We start from the raw sequence: 20,667 nt of genomic DNA, 5'->3' as shown, positions 1-20,667 counted from the left end.
AGCTGTAGCCCAGCCCCTCTCCCCGGCTTCCTTGCGTCCCAGCTGACTTGCTGCTGGAACGCAAAAACCGGAAGCCGAATGCGTGTCACCATACGGACATCCGGTTTGTATGCTGCTGCAGCACTCAAGTATCAAGGTAATTAGCGGCTTTTACACGCTCGTTTTCGCTTCTCTTCAATGTTATATTGTGCCCCTACTAACGCTAAGCCTATTGAGCTATACAGTACGGATTTGTGGCTGTAGACACTGATATATGGGTTGATTATGTGTGCGTTTCACTGCACCACCAATGGCTGATTGAGCCTCACAGATGTGAGCAATGATGGCAATCTAAAGGGTACAAATATGGCTATAGTTGCATGTGTCAGTATACACCTTCTCTGCCTGCTGTGCTGATGGCTAATCTGTATGTCTTGACAAAGGCCCCTTGAGGGTTGAAACGTCGACTTCCTTTTGACTTTATGCATTAAAATTGCTGACTGAAGCAAAAATTGGTGAGTGCCCCTGCTTTGTATTAAGCATTCTGGATATATATATATATATATATATATATATATATATACAACTCTTATCACATTTGTTCATTCATCTCTGTCAATGACTACCTGCCCCTGGTAGCATGCAGACAGCTTCTTTGCTTCCATACATCTTAGCTGTATTGTGTATTAAGAATTGAGCTGCTAGTTGTTACCTGTGCTCTGCTTTAGTTTTTCAGTTACTGTAATGTTTAGTTCTTTGTATTGTATTGTTCTATGTACATTGCTGCAAACCACTTGTGGAACCTTTATAAATAAAATTAAAAAATAATAATAAAATCGGTACTTCCTTACGCTACGGAAGTTATGTAGCACCATTGTGCCCTCACGGGCGCGCTTCGCTCACCACGCTTCAGGCTCGGTGGCTCGCTCTGCTTCAGGATCGTGGCTCGCTCGTGGTCACAGGAGGGTGGGTTACTTCTTCACCGAAAATCCTTTCGTAGTGGTTAAGTAGCGGCTAACGTAACTGGTGTAATAGTGGCCAAGGAAGTACCATAACATCTTTATATATATCTATATATATAATGGCGATCTTCAAATAAATGAAAACAGGAGGCGGCACTCAAATCAAAACGTGGTAAACTTGTATTAAATCATAGTGATGAAAACAATGTCAGTTTGCATGATTTGAGTGCCGCCTCCTGTTTTCATTTATTTGAAGATCGCCATTATATACTTATTTTGTGGAAGGCACCTCAATATTTACTCTGCTGGATGCTCTAAGTGCCGGTCCTCACGACCCCTATCTATATATATATATATATATATATATATATATATATATTTGATATTATCCCTTTGAAAGTTGCTAGTGCCCACTAAATAGTCCTCCACTGCTACACACAAGGTTATGTATAAGACGTCAGTGGGATAACATGGACAGAAGGCACTTATTAAAGTTTGCCACCTTGCGCCAGTGGAGAACATTTCCACTTATTTGCTTAATAAAGCTCCTAAATTTACCTCCATAAATAACTCCCATTGTATTGCGATCTCCAGATGCTGCCAAGCAAGTGATATTACCAGTGTCTTAAATTATTGTGACATTTTTTAATTAGACAAATATTCAGTCATATAAGGTTTTATTTGTCCAGTCAATGTTCCTTTAAATTCAGAAGTACAGAATAAATATTCTATAAAGAACAGCTAATTCCTTTTCCACATAAACAAATCATTGTTGTTTTTACATGGCAGATGCTTTTTAGGTTTTCCTTGTCTTGTCCGAGTGATGTGAATCTTGTCATAATAATACAATTGAATAATATTTACTGTAGTCTGTATATTGCTAGTGACTTTGGCTGTGAAGCTGACAGCTGTTTATGCCTATTTTGTTGGTTCACTTGACAGACTTGCCAATTACACACTTTTGTCTTTTAGCTATCTATTGCCGTTTTATGGTAATCCTTGCAAATATAAATTCCACTTATAGATCATATACAAGCAAGGAGATTTAAATCAAAATTCCCACTGCCATCCACATTGATTTTCATGTTTTTGGTTTTATTTTTATGACCTGACGTTTGATCATGTAGGTATTTACTTAAATCTCTTTGTTCTCATTTTCAAATACGGATAGGCAGATTGTGCATCTTGCAAGGGCCCCTATGTACAGTGCAGTTGGAGGATCAGTCCAAACATAAAAGCCAAGAATCAGCCAAATTCCAATTTGATACAGCTAGTAGAGGGCATATATATTTCAAGGTATAAGAAGCCTCTAATTGGGATAGGAAGATGTGGATGTGGTTATACAGTATGGGGGTTATTCACTCGTAAAGGCAAATTCACTCTCAGATGGACAAAACCATATGCACTGCAGGTAGACCCTCATCTAACGTGCAGAGAGAGTTAGATTTGGGTGGGGTTTGTACTTCAAACTGATATCTACCATATATACTCGAGTATAAGCCTACTTTTTCAGAACATTTTTTATGCTGAAAAAGCCCCCTCTCGGCTTATACTCGAGTAAGGGTCCCACTTGAGTCAATACGTTTTCCCAGTTTTTTGTTGTGAAATTAGGTGCCTCGGCTTATATTCGGGTAGACTTATACTCAAGTATATACGGTATATTGCAGTGTAAAAATAAAGCATCCAGTATTTACCCTGCACAGAAACAAAAAAACTCACCAAAATCTAACTCTCTCTGCACATGTCAGCAATGCATATGGTTTTGTCCATCTGAGAGTGAATTTGATTTGGTGAGTGAACCAGAATAACCCCCAATGTGACAATGGGAAGAGAAGGTTCTTGTGGTCACTAATGGTCTAGAAAATACTACTATGAAAAAAGGAAATATATCTTACATACAGGGAAATACATGTCATACAGTGTTCTATAATAGAAGGTCTGAAAGCTCTTGGGTATATCTCTTCCATTGGCAGACCTCGTTAAAAAGGACCTTTGGACTAGGGCTCTTAGTGATATGTTTGTAAGGTTTGGCACATCCACAATGAAGCAGCTGTGTAATACGGGCCAATGGCATCAGGTACTATAATAATAGTTATATTACACTGGTAAATAGTCTTTTATTTTTGAGTCTCTTTAGGGCAGGGCTGGGCAACACCGGCCCTCCAGATGTTGATGAACTACACATCCCAGCATGCCTTGCATCAGTTTCAGCATGGTCACATAGCAAAACTAATGCAAAGCATCCTGGGATGTGTAGTTCATTAACATCTGGAGGGCCGGTGTTGCCCAGCCCTACTTTAGGGTAATTTGAGGGTGCTGATTCTGAATCTGACATTAGTTTTTCCAGATTGGCTCTAGTTTTTGAGATAATTGAGTACCCAATGAAGTACAGTAATACGTGTATTACATTCTGTACATGCAGAACAGTGTTGCTTAGCATTGAGAAATTACTACAAATCGCTTCAAATTAAACTCAATATACTTATAATGAATACACTGGCCAACGAAAAAAATTTTTTTCTATAGTCAGGATTATTTTAATGAATTAAGGGTAATTTGATGGTACGGATTCCAAATATGCCCTTAGTTTTCCCATATTGGCTCTAGTTTTTGAGATATTGCATATACCCTGAAATTGAACATTCCCCATAAACGCTTCAGACCTTCTTGTCTTTGCAGATGTGTTTTGATCTTCATTGTGTTCTTACTTAATCTGGAACTTTTAGTTACTTAGTTAGGTGCAAATATGAGCAGGGCCGGTGCAAACCCTCTCTGCGCCCCAGGCAATCCCCCCGACACCCGCCCCCCTCTGTGGGGGGGATTTCAGCTCAGCGCGAACTACGCGCGCTGAGGGGGACGACGACACACGATACTGTGACACAGCGGGGGGGGATGTCGGGTGCCTGATTCCCACTGACCCAGCCTCCACGCCCCGCCAACCGCCATACACCTCACCGCTACTCGCGTTCATCCTCCTCTCCCGCCGGGTACCTCTGCTGCATTTCCCGGACGTGACTTCCTGCCTCAGCCTGCACAGCACCTGGCTCCCGCGTCATCCCTACACACGCTCGGGGGGGGATGGGGTGCAGGCGATACGGCGCCCTCACCCCCCGTGTCCAGGGGTGTGTTTTCTATGGTACCTCTGCAGTACTGAGGCGCCGAGGAGAGGTACCATACTCTCCTCGGCGGCTCAGTACCGCCCTCCAGTGGCCTGAATATGAGCATTCAGTAAAAGTTTACTTTGTTTACAGGCACTTGGACAGATTCACAGTTAATTTAGGCGACTATAGTGAGGAGCAAGGTGAGATATTTCACCAAGACATAAAAGTGATGGAGGAAAGGTACCAGGGTAGATGGGACAGGAATATGATGGCTGACTACTGTTGGGGTCTTTATGCATGACTGTGAAGATCACTCTTATAAAAGAAAATCATACAAACAGCGTTTTTTAGAGCAATAAATGTCAAATGTTTACCATGTTTATATGTTGTTTCATTAAATAAATACATATATTTATTTAATGAAACAACATATAAACATGGTAAACATTTGACATTTATTGCTTTTGATTTTTTTTGTTGCCCAGTGTTATTAGTGAGAGGGCCCAAGATGTACTCAGCCAAACAGAAGTGTCTACTAATCCTCATAATCATTATCATTAGTGTGAATTTTATATGTCTCCTGACAGGCACATATGTGTCTTTGTTGTAGTTTACATGTATGTGTGTTGTAGTTTACATGTATGACACACTGGCGTGAACACCTTCACTGTACTCTCCCATAAGTACCCGTAAGTTGGTATAAGTGCACAAATGTGTTAGAATCTACATACAGTGTGAATTTCTGGTGTGCAATCACAGTGCCAAAACCATATGTTAGAGCGACCTCTGTCAGCGATCGCAGACCAATGTGCCATTTACAATGAGTAATTAGCCTATGTATGTGTTATATTTATGGGTATAATTAAATCAACTTTCATATTGCAGCAGCTTAATATTTTGCAGTGCTTTAAATACAGAGAAATAAAAATTATTTCAATACTGTTTGATAATATTGACAATTTCAATACAAGATCTTTAATGATGTGTACACACAGTGTGATAAAGGCTAATTGCCGATTGTGACTATCCGATTTTGGCTATCTGAGTTTGGCTAACTTCTTAAGATTTAAACGGTCTTGCTATTTGGTCCTAGGCCAAATACATTCTGCAGATGACATAGGGCCTGATTCAGACCACCCACCGCCCCGTAGAACACTAGCTGATGTGTGTACTTGGTGATATTGGCTTTGGCGGTGACTCAGTGAGTAGGGAGCAATACAGGGTAGGGGACACACACACTTGCCAATGCTGTTGGGGGAGGAGCGTCGGCAGAGGGAACGGGGGCCAAGGTGTGGCTGCATGTTGAAGTCTTCAGACCAGGCAGGGGGTCGTCGTTAATACATTAGACAAAATAGTAAAAGATGACTCACGGGAGGACCCTCATCTAGTGTGTATGGGCTTTTTGCCATTGCTGATAAGGGATAAGGGATTCGGTCAAAATCCCGGCTGTCGGAATCCCGACGGTTGAAATACCGTCACCGGAATCCCGACCGCCGCAATGCCGGCACTTTGCGTGTCGAGCGCAGCGAGCCCGCAAAGGGGGGGGATCCACGGCCCCCCCTTGTCAGCATTGCGGCGGTCGGTATTTTGACCGTCGGGATTCCGACCGCCGGGATTTCCTACTGATCCTGCTGATAAAGCCAGAACATGTACATACAGATTGAAGTGCTGCTGCTGCGGCTGACGACAGCTGTTGGGGCACAGAACAGGTTACATTTCTTATTCCACATGGAGAAGCACATTCATTACTACTAAATTCCCTTTTGTACGGGGATTCAGACTACATCTGTACATTTAAATCCAGTTCTTTATTACGTGGGAGCAGAGAAGCGGAAATGCATGTTAAAAATTGATTAAAGAACAAGAGTACATTATGAAAGATGGGATTGCTGAGCAGCTATACCGCAGAGACACATCGTATATGTTTTTAGCTAGATCTATGGTTTTACTTATCATATATTAATCACTTTGGCTATTAATATGTATAAAACATTTTCTCTATTTAAATAATACAGACTGCACTTTAGTTAAATATATATACATGGAAATTAATATTTTGTTGGTTTTAGCAAGATTATATATTTAAAGAAAAATGAGTGCATGTATAATTGTGCAGTATACCCATACTAATCAACAGTGGCGGTTTTTACCTATGGGCTGGCTGCAGCCCCCCCCCCCAGGTAAAATCCTCCACTGTAGTGAAGCCAAATGCAGTCTGTGAGACTGCACTGGCTTCACTGTGACTGGCAGTCACTTCCAATTGGAAGTCCGACCTGCCAGTCATAAAGGCAGTCTCATTGGGAGGTGTTCCCTCCCTCCGGGACGCCTTTGTGCGGGCTGCTGTGCAAAAACAGGGATTGCGCATGCGCAGTACCTACACTCGCTGGTCACGGTGCCAGTACCAGCACTCGCTGGTCATGGTGCCTGTCATTTGTATAGTACAGGCGCCGGGACCAAGATTGCTTCTATGGGCTGTTGCCCAAGCAGCCCATAGAAGCTGGCCGCATGCGCATTACAAATGGTTGTACTGCGCATGCGCCAGTCCCGGCGCCTGTCATCACAGCACAGGCGCCGGGAGGAGAGGAGACGTGCGCATGCAGCAAATATCATTTTCTCACAAAACTCTACTGCTCTGGTGAATAGCATTTTACTAAAAAGACTCTCCCACAGCCCGGCACCACAGCGTTTGTTGACCTGGCAATTAAATTACCCCTTTGGAGAATATCCTCATATACTTGTGATATTAAGTACGATCTGTGGACATAAATTAATTTGCTGCTGGATTAAAAGACCGGGTGCTTTTACTATAAGAATACAATCTAAGGTTCAATTTCAAAGGTATCATTGTTTTTATAACATATGAATGTTTTTGAGTATTATTTTGTTGTCATTTATATTTTAGGTGGCCACCTAGATAATGTTTGATCTTTATTTATAAATACATTTAAACAATTTATTATTAATATCATTTAAAACGTTTGTGTGAGTGCATTCATCCGTGGTGTTTGAAGTTACCAAATAGCGCAGAAACTCAAGTCTTTTGGGGTTTTGCAAACACATGAAATACACAAAGTCTGTGTACAATCTCAGGGGTATGGACCATTGGATAGACACCAACTAGTTCGACATACACAAAGGTCGACATGACTGAATGACGACATGGGGTTAGGTCGTCAGGGTCATTAGGTCGACAGTCAAAAGGTCAACATGGGGTTTTTAACTTTATTTTTAGCCGAATGACGACATGGACACAAAACGTAGAACCGTGTCTCCTTGCATGGCTCAATGTGCTTGCCATGCTTTGGGCACGCTATTTTATTTTCCAAACGCACACTAGTGTCGGCACATGTCGGCTCAAAACCCCTATGTCGACTTTTTGACTGTCTACCTTCCCCATGTTGACCTAATACTTGTGTCGACCTAATGACCCTGTCAACCTAACCCATATCGACCTTCATGCATGTTGACCTAGTGGTGTTGACCTTATGTTTGTCAACCTTCATGCATGACCTAGTGACTGTATCCCCGATCTCAGACACTAAATTTCAATGCCAAGCAATCGTTTTCTTGCACATATTTAGTGGCAGTTACATATAATTTTCCCAGTAGTGCCAGTTACATGTTATTTTCCCAGTAGTGCAAGTAACAGGTGTCCCCAGTAGTGCCAGTTACATATAATTTCACCAGTAGTGCCAGTTACATATTATTTCCCCAGTAGTGCCAGTTACATATTATTTCCCCAGTAGTGCCAGTTACATATTATTTCCCCAGTAGTGCCAGTTACATATAATTTCACCAGTAGTGCCAGTTACAAATTATTTCCCCAGTAGTGCCAGTTACATATTATTTCCCCAGTAGTGCCAGTTACAGATGTCCCCAGTTATGCCAGTTACATGTTATTTCCCCAATAGTGCCAGTTACATATCATGTCCCTAGTAGTGCTAGTTACAGATGTACCCAGTAATGCCAGTTACATATAATTTCCCCAGTAGTGCCAGTTACATGTTATTTAGCCAGTATTGCCAGTTACAGATGTACCCAGTAGTGCCAGTTACATATCATGTCCCCAGTAGTGCCAGTTGCATTTAATTTCCCCAGTAGTGCCAGATACATATCATGTTCCCAGTAGTGCCAGTTACAGATGTACCCCATAGACAAAAAAAAGTAAAATTTGGAAACTATGGTTCTCGGAATAATTTGGATAACGTATATTTGGATAAAGGACACTCAACCTGTACAATGTATTACTACAGTGAAATTTCTGTGGTTTTGTAGGTGTGGGCTTTATATTTAATGTTTGGCTGCAGCAAAGAAACGGTTAAAACTATTAACAAAGGTTTTAAATAAAGGAGAAAGCATTCATTCTGATTTTAGCATCAAACAATGTTTTGCGATAACACACCAGTGTTCCTACTTAGAATTTATATGTGCAATATTTGCTTCACATCTTTTACGTTTCTAGTGTTTAGCACTTTTTTAAGTTAAGGCATTAGTGGGGCACTAAAGCACCATACACAATGGGCTATTTCTCCTTGTCAGCATGCTGATGCAGGCTAGGGAAATTGCCTTTGTGATTCTCGGCTGCTAGATCGCAAATACACACGTATCGATGTGTGTATGGGCGATCTGTGCTAAACAGCACTCTCCGGTTAAAACATTGGTCAATAACTAGTCAGGCGATCTGTGTGTTTGCCCCAGTTGCTAGGGGGCATACACACAGAGCAATCCAGCCTTAATTTCTAAGTAATCTAGATAGATTGCTTAGAAATAGTGATACAATTGTCCCGCGTGTATGCCCCTTAAGGCTCGGGGCCAGATGTACTAAGCTTGAAAAGTGATACAATGGAGAGTGATAAACCACCAGCCAATCAGCTCCTACCTGCCATGTCACAGGCTGAGTTTGAAAAATGACAGGTATGAGTTGATTGGCTGGTTGTTTATCACTCTACATTTTATCACTTTTCAAGGCTTAATACATCTCACCGTTAGGCTGCAAGGGTGGGTGGGGTTTAAGTTTAGGAAACCAACTGGCCATACATCAGGACAACCTGCATATGATGATTGTACGCAGGTTGTGGAGCGGTCAAAAGAGCGATTGTATATGCTTGAAAGCACTTATGATCGCTCGATCGACCTAATGAGAGCCGATGGATGAGACATGCAGCACGTCTCATCTAAGGGCCGACCTCACGACCTGCGGGAGTGTGCATTGTCCCCATGGTGGCACATAAGCACGCAGCAATCGGTATAAGTGGGCACAGATACTAAAAGTGGGTGTGTCAGTCCTTGCTCATTAAGCTGAATGGAAGGACACTGGGAAAGGAGTTTGTATTCCTTTTGCATAAACTTGCAGATGGCGAATGCAGCAGATGCTACTGCGAGCAATTTAGCATGCAACTCAGGACCATAATGCAACACTTCTTATTTAAGGTCTTCTTATTTAAGCACATTGCAGACACAAGCTTTTGTAAATTAAATAATTTATGGATTTTGTATATGGATGCCATTACCTGTAATTTGACTTGTGAGCACATAAGATTATTGGATTGTAATTCAGTGACAACTGTGGAGTATAAGAGAATCAGCCATTTTATTTCTGAATTTATATCCTTATTTATACAGAATTTTGTGGTATTCTTCCTTAACCTGCCCTGGTACTAAATAGATTTCATCTTGAGTCTTGTTTTTATTCAAATGTTTTATTTTTTTAACCAGCAGGCAAAGCTTGAAAAACAGCAACAAAGAAAAGAAAAGACCAGAACCAAGGCCCCCTCTGAGCCTAGCCGTGAGCGGAGTTTACCTCGCAGTAAGGATGATCCCAACGCAAGCAGTGGTGCTGAGGGAGATGTGTCCTCTGAAAGAGAGCCCTAGGTTGTCAGGTAAATAGCAGTTTGCACATATTACTGTATACAGGATACAAATGGATGACTGACTGATAATCCCCCCCCACTCCCCTGCAGCCTAACCCTAAATCCCCCCACTAGTGCCTAATCCTAGCCCCCGTTTCTACAGCCACACATTTAGTCTGCCTGCATACCAGTCGGGATTCCTTCCGGTGTTGGTATCCTGAACAGGTCTGTATCAGGCCTGATGTGCAGTATGCCATACGTGATCATTATGCAGTAACCCATACGTGATCATTGTGCAGTATGCCATACGTGATCAGTGTCCAGTATCCCATAAGTGATCAGTGTGCAGTATCCCATAAGTAATTGATGTCCAGAATCCCATAAGTGATCAGTGTGCAGTATGCCATAAGTGATCAGTGTGCAGTATCCCATACGTGATTGATGTGCAGAATCCCATAAGTGATCAGTGTGCAGTATGCCATAAGTGATCAGTGGGCAGTATCCCATACGGGATCAGTGTGCAGTATCCCATACGGGATCAGTGTGTAGTATGCCATACATGATCAGTGTGCAGTATCCCATATGTGATCAGTGTGCAGTATCATGTAGTAGTCAATGTGCAGTATTCCATAAGTGATCAATGTGCAGTATCCCATAAGTGATCGAAGAGCAGTATCCCATAAGTGATCAATGTGCATTATTTCATAAGTGATCAATGTGCATTATTTCATAAGTGATCAATGTTCATTATCCCATAAGTGATCAGTGTGCGGTATCCCATAAGTTAGCAATGTGTAGTAGTCCATTGTGCTCAATATGCTGTAACCAGTGGCTGCTCCATAGGTGAGGCTGCAGCACTGCCCAAAATTCGAAAAGAGGAGCTAAGCCAGCTGCCAGTGAGCCTGTGCCAGCAATGTTTGGCAGAGTTTGGGTTGGCAGTGTGTGCCCCCTATTTGAATGTTGGACTGTACTCAAGCACCACCTCCGGAGCTGCCACTGGCTGTAACCCTTAGTGATCAGTGTGCTAAATCCCATCATCCTATTTGTCCTTTATTATTATATGAGAATGTATTGGTTTAGTTCTGTCAATGTTCATTTTGTTTTTCTCTTCTAGGATCCCCCCAACATGGACAGCATTTCCTTAGGGACCAAAGCATTGGCGTGCACTACAGCATACACAATATTTGTTCTTGCTCTCTGTTCAAAGAATATGGGCCTTAATAATAGCCTGCGAGATACAGGCACAATTCTGGGCAGGAAATGCTAGATTTGCTTTGCCTTTCCAATTATCGCCGTTGTACACATTTTGGGTAAACTTGTGGAATTGCATCCATGTCTGCAAATCACATGCTATTACATAAGGCCCTACATGCTCCTTGCAGTCATTTCTATCACTTATTTAGAATTGCTAACTCTACCTATTGGCTCAGTAGTGCAACAGTCGTCTTTCCCTGGTCTATATATATATATACACACTTTGTTAGTATAAATTGCAAATTAAGTCCAACCAGAAGATTATGCCAGTGGCTTTGTATGGTCTTGGGAGTGCAGGGTGGCACAAACTATAACAATGTACTCCCTTCAGTGGTCACACCCCCAGTAACCCATTGGTCCTGTTGATTACATCATCACATCATATTTCTCCTATCCACATACTGAGATATCTGCTATGATGTTGGCTTTAATGGAAAGGAATCAACAAAGACCATTTGCTCAAGACTTCCCTAGTACATACAGTATATTAGGATTATATTATCTGACCAAAAAAATTATAAAAGAAACAAACGAAAAGAGAACTGTTGCAATAACTACACTGTTGTCAAACACAAAATGTTGACCTTTACATTTACCGTGCATTTGGTGTCATTTATTTTTTTCAGGGAAGCATAGAGAACAAAATAATGGAGGACAAGGGATTGCCGTGTAATGTTAATGTAGAGTCCTGTGTCCCTTACATTGCTTGTGTATAATTGTTAAGGTAACAGCTTATTGCAGCAGACTTTAATAAAAGTTGTTATCCTTTAAATAACGTTTATCCTTTGCTTATGTGATAAATGTTACTGTGACTTGAACGTGCAAAACATCATACCCAAAGCTGGATGATTAACAAACGGGATCCGGTCATTAGGTCGACAAGCATTGGGTCAACACCGTTAGGTCGACAAGGGTCTAGGTTGACAGGGGTGTAGCTCGACATGTGATTAGGTCGACACAAGCATTAGATTGACATGGGCAAGATCGACAGTCAAAAGGTCGACATGGGGTTTTTCACTATTTCTTGAGCCGACATGTGCTGACAGGCGGTATTTCATGCCCTACCATCCACTAGGGCGTGGTGGGAGAATAAAATAGTATGCCGAGTGCAGCGAGGCACCGTGCACGAAGCATGGCGAGCACAGCAAGGGGACATGGTGCTACGTTTCAGTGTCCATGTCAACTGTGTCAACAGTAGGTTAAAAAAACAGTGAAAACCCCCATGTCAACCTTTTTACTGTCAACCTTGCCCATGTCGACCTAATGCATGTGTCGAACTAATGACATGTTAACCTACACCCATGTCGACCTAATTGTGTCAATCCAATGCATGCCTAACTGCTGGAGACCTAATGATCCATACCCTAACAAGCAAGTTCTACCGTAGCATGCACTGTCACAGCTCAGGAAATGTTAAACACACCAAAGTATTCATATGAACTTCTAGAACCAGACTAGAGAGGTCATCACCTATAGCTGTGGCCTTTCCTCAGGTACTTGGAGATCCCCAGGTGTTAGGCTCACCACATTAAGTACAATAAGTAATATTCAGGTGTCGACGATGAGATGGGCTGCAGGGGGTAATAGCTGAATGCGAGAATAGAGAATAAGAACAGTTGCCATTGGTCCGGAGACAAAGAATGGGGCAGGATCCTGGCCAATAAGTAAGGAGCCAGGAACAATACGTCTTCAATTGCCGTTATGTTGTCACTCTCTATGTTTTGTGAAATAGTTTCTATCTACGCTGGTATTCATCCAAAGCTTGGTGGATAAAAAAATAGGATAGCAAATCTGGCATTGTATCGCACAGGTGGCGCTAATTAAATACCAGCATTTTAAGCATACAATATTTATGACAAAAGTTATTACATATAGGAATTTTGGATAGCAATGGGCTACAGATTCTCCCCTATATAGCAAATTTGGTCATTGCATGGTGGCAGGATATGAACATTTGAAGTGCCCATAGATGTGGGCAAATCTGGTGTCCTGGCATCATTTTATAGATGTATTATTAATAATGCAGTGAGCAACAAATTAATTAGAAGAGAGTCATTCAATCATCTAACAATCATTTTGCCTATCAGTTCTAGAAGAGAAATTGTAACTTCCTCTATCTCGGAATTTATATAAAGGATTCAGGGACTTGTACCAGACTCAAATAACAATATAGTGACAAATACCGATCGTCATGCCAATTCGCTTGGTTAGATTCATTTGGGGAAACTTCTAAAAATAAAGTGATTATTTTGTACGGAGCAGACTAATAACAGCAATAGAATTCTTAATGAAGGTTACAATAAATATACTATTGATGAGGCCAAAAATAATGTTATTAGTTTAGGAAGTGATGACTACCTAAGAATTAAAAAAGAAAATTTACCATTTAACACAGAATATAATTCCAATGATAAGAAATTGGAACAGACTTAAAAATAAATTCAGACCAAAACATTTAAAAGACCCTAGCCAATCATTAATATAAAAAATAGTTAGAAGCACTTTACAGAAAGAAATAATCACAGGATTTAATAGACGTGGTTTATGTATTCCTTGTAAAAACATCAAAAAGTATCTCTATAAGGCTTTCCGTTTTACATCAAAGGTGAAAAGAGACATTGGGTGACATATACTGTAATAGGATGACATTTTTTGTAAGGTTCCACAATCGCTCTAAATCGCAAGTTTGAAAATCAAATTTTTTTGTCCAAAAACACAAATGTAATTAAATGTGGTTTCAGGGGCAGAAATGGAATTCACATGCAATTTTTTGTTGCGAAAATGTGCAAATTTTGGGAACGGATTTATTACACATATATGATTTTTTTACACATGGTAATGTGAATTTTTTTGCAATAATAATAATAATAATAAAAAATGCATGGGGTGACATCACAGGGTCCCCATCTCCGCTATAGTACAGCCCACTCACTCTGGTGCTGTCAGTGCCGAGTGAGCAGTGGCAGAGAGAGGACAATGCTGAAGGAGGTATGTAAGAATTAAATGACAGTGTAAAAGGGGTCTGTATTAAAGTTGTACAGCTCTGCGTGTGTGTCTGCTCATTTCCACATTCTAGGTGAAATATGAGACCCAGCCGGCACATTAATGCCCCACATGCTTGGTTTTGTTGTTCTATAAAAAGCGATGTTTGAGCCCCTGACTGTTGGAGCCCCTACGTTTTTTGTTACCTGTATTTTTGGAACCAGTCAAAGAGCCAGGTGCTGGTTTCTTAAATATGGGGAATGCCTATGATTCCCCCCCCCCCCCCTGTATTTGGGGAACCAGGAGCAGCTCAATGAGTCTTTTTTTTTTTAACATATATTTTTGGGACTAAACCATGTACAGATCTCACTGATCTGTGCACGGTTCTGTCAAATCCGCCAGCCTTACCTGGTGTATTTTTTTGGTGAGTTTTTTACAAAAAAAAACCATTTTTTTCCCCCTGACCCTTTTTTATACTTACCTAGTCCCCCGGCGTCCACGGCAGGCCTTCAGCTTCATCTCCGGCGTCTCCAGTGGTCCCAGGAGTGCATTGCACGAGTTCCCAAGTGCGCCGGTGACGTCACGGTGACGTTAATTCTGGTTCAAGCCTTGTGTCCAGCATGTTAATTTGTGGTCTGTTTGGGTCTGTTAGCATAGGCTTTTCTTTAATGGGCAACTTTCCAATGTATTTAGTTAAGCAACACAACAATAAAAATAATAATAACAAATATATTTATGACCCGATCATACTCACAAGTATGTAAATATATAATTGCACCAGTCCAGCCATAAATTTTATATATCTCTGTAGTTACCCTCTATAGTCTTTAATGAGATATTAAGTCCATTTAACAACAGAGGGAGGTACAGTCAGAGCCAGATTAAGGTCTAAATGGGCCTGGAGCTGAAAATGATCAAGGGCCTATTATGCGCAATAATAGGGGTTGTGGCCAGCGCCTAATAATGTGGGGGGCGTGACCAGTGCTCTGGTTGGGTGGTCTGCTCATGGGTGTGTCTCTATTTTTGTAAATACTTTCAACTAATTATATATGCCTGGAAAAAGCAGGGGTCTGACATAGGAAAAATGCAGGGAGATATCCAAAGGTGCACCCGCAGGATGCCGATGTCCTAAGATACTTGCGGGGTGAGGCGGCACTCCAGTCAGAATAAAATATTGTGCCGAGCGTAGCAAGGCACCGAGCCCTCTGCTTGGTGAGTGCAGCGAACCCGAAAGGGGGAGCGATCCACAGCCCCCCTTGTCGGCATTGCGGCGGTCGGGAGTCCGGCGTCGGTATTTCGACCGCCAGCATATCATACCGGACCCTATATATCCCTTAGACAAATCATGCAACACAATAGTAACCCCTTTATACTGTACACACCCCTTTATACTCTTACACATTATGCCACATGGAATGAGAAAAAAATTCACACTGACTGAGCCAAAATTCACACTATGGTTCACGGATTGAGTCAAAATTCACGTTATGCCACACAGATTAAGGAAAAAATTCACATTTTGCCACATGGATTGAGCCAAAATACACACTATACCAAACAGATTGAGCAATAATGCACAATATGATTCATAAACGGTCATTGCGCGCCAAAGGTGTGCATTAAAAATTACACCATAATATCCATTACATGTTAAGCCACACACCATAATGTCCATTATGTATTAAGCCAAACACCATAATGCCTATTAAAAATTATGCTACATAAGTGCTGCTTACCTATATGCTCATTGCCAGGGGTTCCATGCTCATTGCCAGAGTTTCCATGCTCATTGCCATGTGGGATTACATGCTCATTGCCAAGGGGGAATACATGTTTGTGGTAACTGAGGGACAGCCGCCGCCAGGCAGAAATGACAGCCATTGACTGCCGGACAGAGAGCAGGGGGCTGCCCGGCTGTATTCAGAGCAATGTAGGTCCCAGCTATTTGGTATAATACCCCTTTCACACCAGAAAATGCCTTGGATTTATCCAGGAATATTGACCCAGGATCATGCAGGGACATTCCCGGATTGGCCCCTTTTACACCAGCCTAGTTCCTGCATTTTCTGGCGTGAGGAGGAGAGAAAACTACCCTCCCCCTTTAAACAACCAGCTATATCTTTGGAACCAACTGAGCCATTGAATTTGGTCCTGTGAAACTGGGCCATTTGGTTCCAGAGAAATCTGTCCTCAAACAACATGAACAACCATGAAATTACATTTCAAAAATGAAAAAAAAAAAAAAAATCGGTTTACACGAAATATCTCTAGAACCAATGAACCCATATGGACCAGCCTGGTATCAGATTGAAGGCCCAATTTGGGTTAGACTGAGATCATCCGTGAGCTTCTGTGATGCCGTTGGAACCAGGTGGGTGTTGGAATTTGTGGGTCTCATGTTATCCTATGGGGAAAACGTTCCAGCTTTGCCTGGCAGTATCTCCGGTTCCCGGGGGGCTAGAGACTCGGGGCTGGGCTCGTTGGAAAGCCCTGACCCTCAGCTACAAAATGGGCCTATTTGGAGCTGTAGCTCCATCAGGCCCATTGTTAATCCGGCTCTGGGTACAGTATGTAGATTGGATCATTTGTATCCTTTGATGGATTTGGATTTGATCTCATAAAGAGCAGAGGAATTTATAGTATCCTTTTTATTAGCTTCTCAGCATATGATCGCCAGTATAGCCAGGTGTTAATGCTTAAATGAGCTAATCCATGTATAAAGATATAAATGGAGCCAACCCACAGTCTCTGTAGCCACAAAGGCTACTGCATTAATAGATGGTAATGTCGTGGACACCAAATAAGGTGGTATCTCACCCACTGCCGGTCTCCACTCCTTTGCTCACTCTCCCCTGCCGGGAGTTGCCCGTCCGGCTTACACCGATTGCACACGGTAGTTATCGGCTGAGCCTGCGCCCGCTCACGGACTTCTGTTTTAAGACAGCCGGAAGAATTCAGGGGGGCACTGTTCTCGGCTATAGCAGATGGTGAAGGGGCGCTGGTGGCCGCTGTGCAACAGAGTGGGTATTTGTTGGCTTGGTATGTCATGTCAACCGGGCCTCTTAACGTGTTTCTCCGCAGGTACAAATGGCGGTTTCTTCAGAAGGTTAACCTATATGATGGTGCTCCAGTAAACCATTTGGGAGCTGCTATTTTTTATACTCTATTAAGGTGTACGAGCAATCATATTAGGAAGTTATAGAGTGTTGGTGACTATATATTTAAAAAAGGGGGGGGGGATTTTACGTGCCCTCAACACCCTATAATAATTAATCCTTTTACACCCGATTGTGAGTTACACACAAGAGCTTTTATTTAATGTTTGCTATGCTTTATGGGCCCCTGAGTCTAGCGTGTTCCATACAGTTCCATTTTGTAATATTTAACTTTCCAGAGCTTCGCCTTTGTGTAATTTTCACACGTGCCAAAATTACAGCAAAAATGTCCACCGCGCATGTGCATTGAGGAAATTAGTCCCCAGAGCATGGCGGGCGCCATGTTTCCAGAGACCTGCGCATGCAGGGACCCACCCGGAATCTGCACACAGGCCCCCTACTATGTTAAAACACCTCTGTCTGGAAGACTATACAGAAGGATGGTTATTACATAGTTACACTTTATGTCCCATCCTTTGCCAATCCCCATTTTCTATAGTTTGCTCAGTAGGAACAGTTTTAAATTGTATTTCTCATGCAGAGTTTGTTAGGAGTGATACATTCCATTCACATTACTCTCAAATCATATGTAAATTAGCTGACTGGCCAACTAATAAGGTAGCATCTGACTGTCTGTCATTCTTATCTCATTCCAGTTTATTAACCTATCCCCTGTCTGTAGTAATAACTTTCTACAGCTGATAATTGTCATTATTCAGAATATCCACTGCTAGCTTAAGCTTGGAGGTGCTGCCTGTTTTTTTTCTCTTTCTTTCTTAACTTATTTAAATAGAGGCTGAATTCTTTGTATGTACTCTCACATAAGAACTTCGGGGGGGATTAGCGAGATATGTAATACCGCCTGTGCGAATGCCCTCTTACCCATCAGTGGCTTCTGCCTGTCACCCCAGCCCCACACACTCCACTGTGTACCGGGCTGCGGTGGATGGAGGGAGGCTGCTGCTATGTTGGGGGTGGGGTTGATTTAACTGATTGCACCATTGTAGCTTCTTCTGTTTGCTCATTCTGTTAGACTGAGAGATGACGGTTCCACAGGGGAAATGCAGGGGTAAGGGCCTAATAGTACATGCATGATAATGTACTAGATTGAAAATAGAAATGCACTAGACCTGGGAACTAAGCACATGATGGTTATCCTTTTTATATATACCACAATAATACACCACTATACATCTGAAAGGGGACCCTGGTAAGTACAGACGGGCCAGTGGTTAAAACTCAATGAGAACTGTGTAAGGCCTAGGCTAAATATATGCAATTGTAGAAAAAAAAATCTTTCCATTGGGATGAATTAATTGTAAGTTAACGATGGATGAATGAATCAGCGCTACAAAGCAGTTCCATCAATGGTCCGGTTTCAACAGGTAGCTCACCTTCTAATAGACTAAAGGCCCATACACACTGGGCGGCTGTGAGTAGATAGGCAGAGATTCAAACAGACAGGGCCGTAATATACTCTTGCATGGCTGCATTGTTATTGTGATGGTTCTGTGCAGAGTACTGTTGTTAGAACTGTTTATCTTTTATGGGTTGTGATGCAATACACACACATACTGTAGTGTAGTTTAAGGGCAATGTTTTTGTAGTAAGTGTGACAGAGATAGGTTACAGTAGGTTTCATCCCTGCACGGCTGTGGTGCTTTCCTCCTTACAGGAATCTGTATGCCAGTGAGCGAAGGAAGAACAAAAGTAGTCACAGTCAGAACTATATGTGTCTGTTTGTCCATCTGTGTTCTGTTCGTCTCACTTATCCTACCTTCCTTCTTGGTGGACAAGAAATATTGCACTTGGGTTTATGGTTGAATCTTCACCTGGTGCATGAATATCAATACTGGGCAGTACGGATGGTGTAATGTTATCATTACTGCCTCACAGCGCTGAGGTCATGGGTTTGATTCCCACCATGGCTCTTACTGTGCAGAGTTTGTATATTCTCCCGTACTTGCGTGTGTTTCCTCTGGGTACTCCTGTTTCCTCCCATAGGCCAAAAATACTGTATACTGGTAGGTTATTTGGCTCCTAACAAAATTAACCCTAGAATGAATGTGTGCTTGTACATGTGGTAGGGAATATAGAGTGTAAGCTCCACTGGGGCAGGGACTGATGTGAATGTTCAAATATTCTCTGTAAAGCGCTGCAGAATATGTGTGCGCTATATATGATACTGTTAAAAAATAATAATATGAATAATAATAAATAATTAATGCTGTAGGGGAAAACCTAGGCTTATGGGCGTATGGCTCTTTTCTAAGGAAGGACTGTATTTACATCATCTTCCTTTCAGAACGTTGTGACCAGTCAATTACCCAGTCAATTACCCAGGACCGTTGGTCCATCTTACAGCCTGAGGTTGAGAGGGTGCAACACCAGGTAAGGAGCAAGTCTCTACCTGCACGGCAGAAGGCACCGCACCCCCCTCCCCACCCCGACAAGCTGCCTCTTTGTCTAATTGACTGAATCCCAGTTTACATGTTGCTGGTGCTATAGAACAACTGTCCTTCATGAATTCTATCAGTCCATTTCTGCATCTTATTGCCCAAATAAAAATCATACATATTTTGTGGGAATCCACAAAAGTGATCTCCTTGCTCAAATCCTTATTGCAAACCATTGGCAGTCTCCCCTGCTCTCTTCCAATGGTTACTAGCTACTGTATGTTGTATTGATTTTTTTCTTGTCCATGGATGACATAATTATGTCATTATCAGATACTGTAGATTCTCTGAATTCTCTGCTACCTGGTTCCAATGGATGACTTTTAAATTGACCTCCTCTTCCTCCATGGTTCGAAAGCCTACAGTCTGCATCCCCTGGGTTGGTTTTGTCTGAGCTTGCTGCAGCACGGCCTTGTCATTTCTCCAGAATCTGCCGGCGTACACTCACTTGATTAATTGACTTGCATCCAGCGTGGCCTGGTTTTTCCACCATCCCCCCCCCCCTTTTTTTATTCTTTCTTCCATCGAAGACACTCTTTTTCTTCTTTTCTATTTTTCTTCTGTTCTCTTTCTGTCTAATATATGACTCACTACATACTGTTCAAGGCAAATTATTGTATGAACTTAGTTATAGTTTACAATGTTTTTGGCATCAATCTGTACAATGCCTGATATGTCGTCTGGTCATGCCTGAAAAGATACAAACAAAGGGGGAAAAAAATCGATATATATATGTACATATACTAAATCTATATATATATATATATATATATATATGTATATATACATGGCGAAGCTCCACCGTGCCCCCACATGACATCAGCGAACCGGTAATACAGGTTTGCCAACCCTCCCAGAATTGCCGGGAGGCTCCCGAAAATCGGGTACCCCTCCTGGCCCCCCATTAAGGAGGGCAATCTTCCTGCGAT

The 20,667-nt window shown here is 42.0% G+C and overlaps 1 protein-coding gene across 4 annotated transcripts in view; it reads left to right on the top strand.

Moving 5' to 3' along the window:
• The window catches only part of DTD1 (D-aminoacyl-tRNA deacylase 1), a 140,713-nt gene extending 128,778 nt beyond the window's left edge, over positions 1-11,935 (top strand). The window contains exons 5-7 of one of the 4 annotated variants that reach the window (XR_014471587.1): positions 9,758-9,921; positions 10,055-10,116; positions 11,006-11,935. Coding sequence is in view for 3 of the 4 variants with exons in the window: in XM_083175936.1 (XP_083032062.1) it covers positions 9,758-9,913 (156 nt within the window). In the remaining variant the exon portion in view is untranslated. The remainder of the gene's footprint in view (positions 1-9,757; positions 9,922-10,054; positions 10,117-11,005) is intronic. The other 3 variants (XM_083175939.1, XM_083175936.1, XM_083175938.1) reach the window with 3 other exon arrangements.
• Positions 11,936-20,667: the final 8,732 nt, after the last annotated feature.

The sequence above is a fragment of the Crinia signifera genome, chromosome 3 (genome assembly GCF_055691185.1).
Source record: "Crinia signifera chromosome 3, ASM5569118v1, whole genome shotgun sequence".
Classification (NCBI taxonomy): domain Eukaryota; kingdom Metazoa; phylum Chordata; class Amphibia; order Anura; family Myobatrachidae; genus Crinia; species Crinia signifera.
The sequence above is the reverse complement of the archived record's forward strand: the minus strand, read 5'-3'. Positions and strand labels throughout refer to the sequence as shown.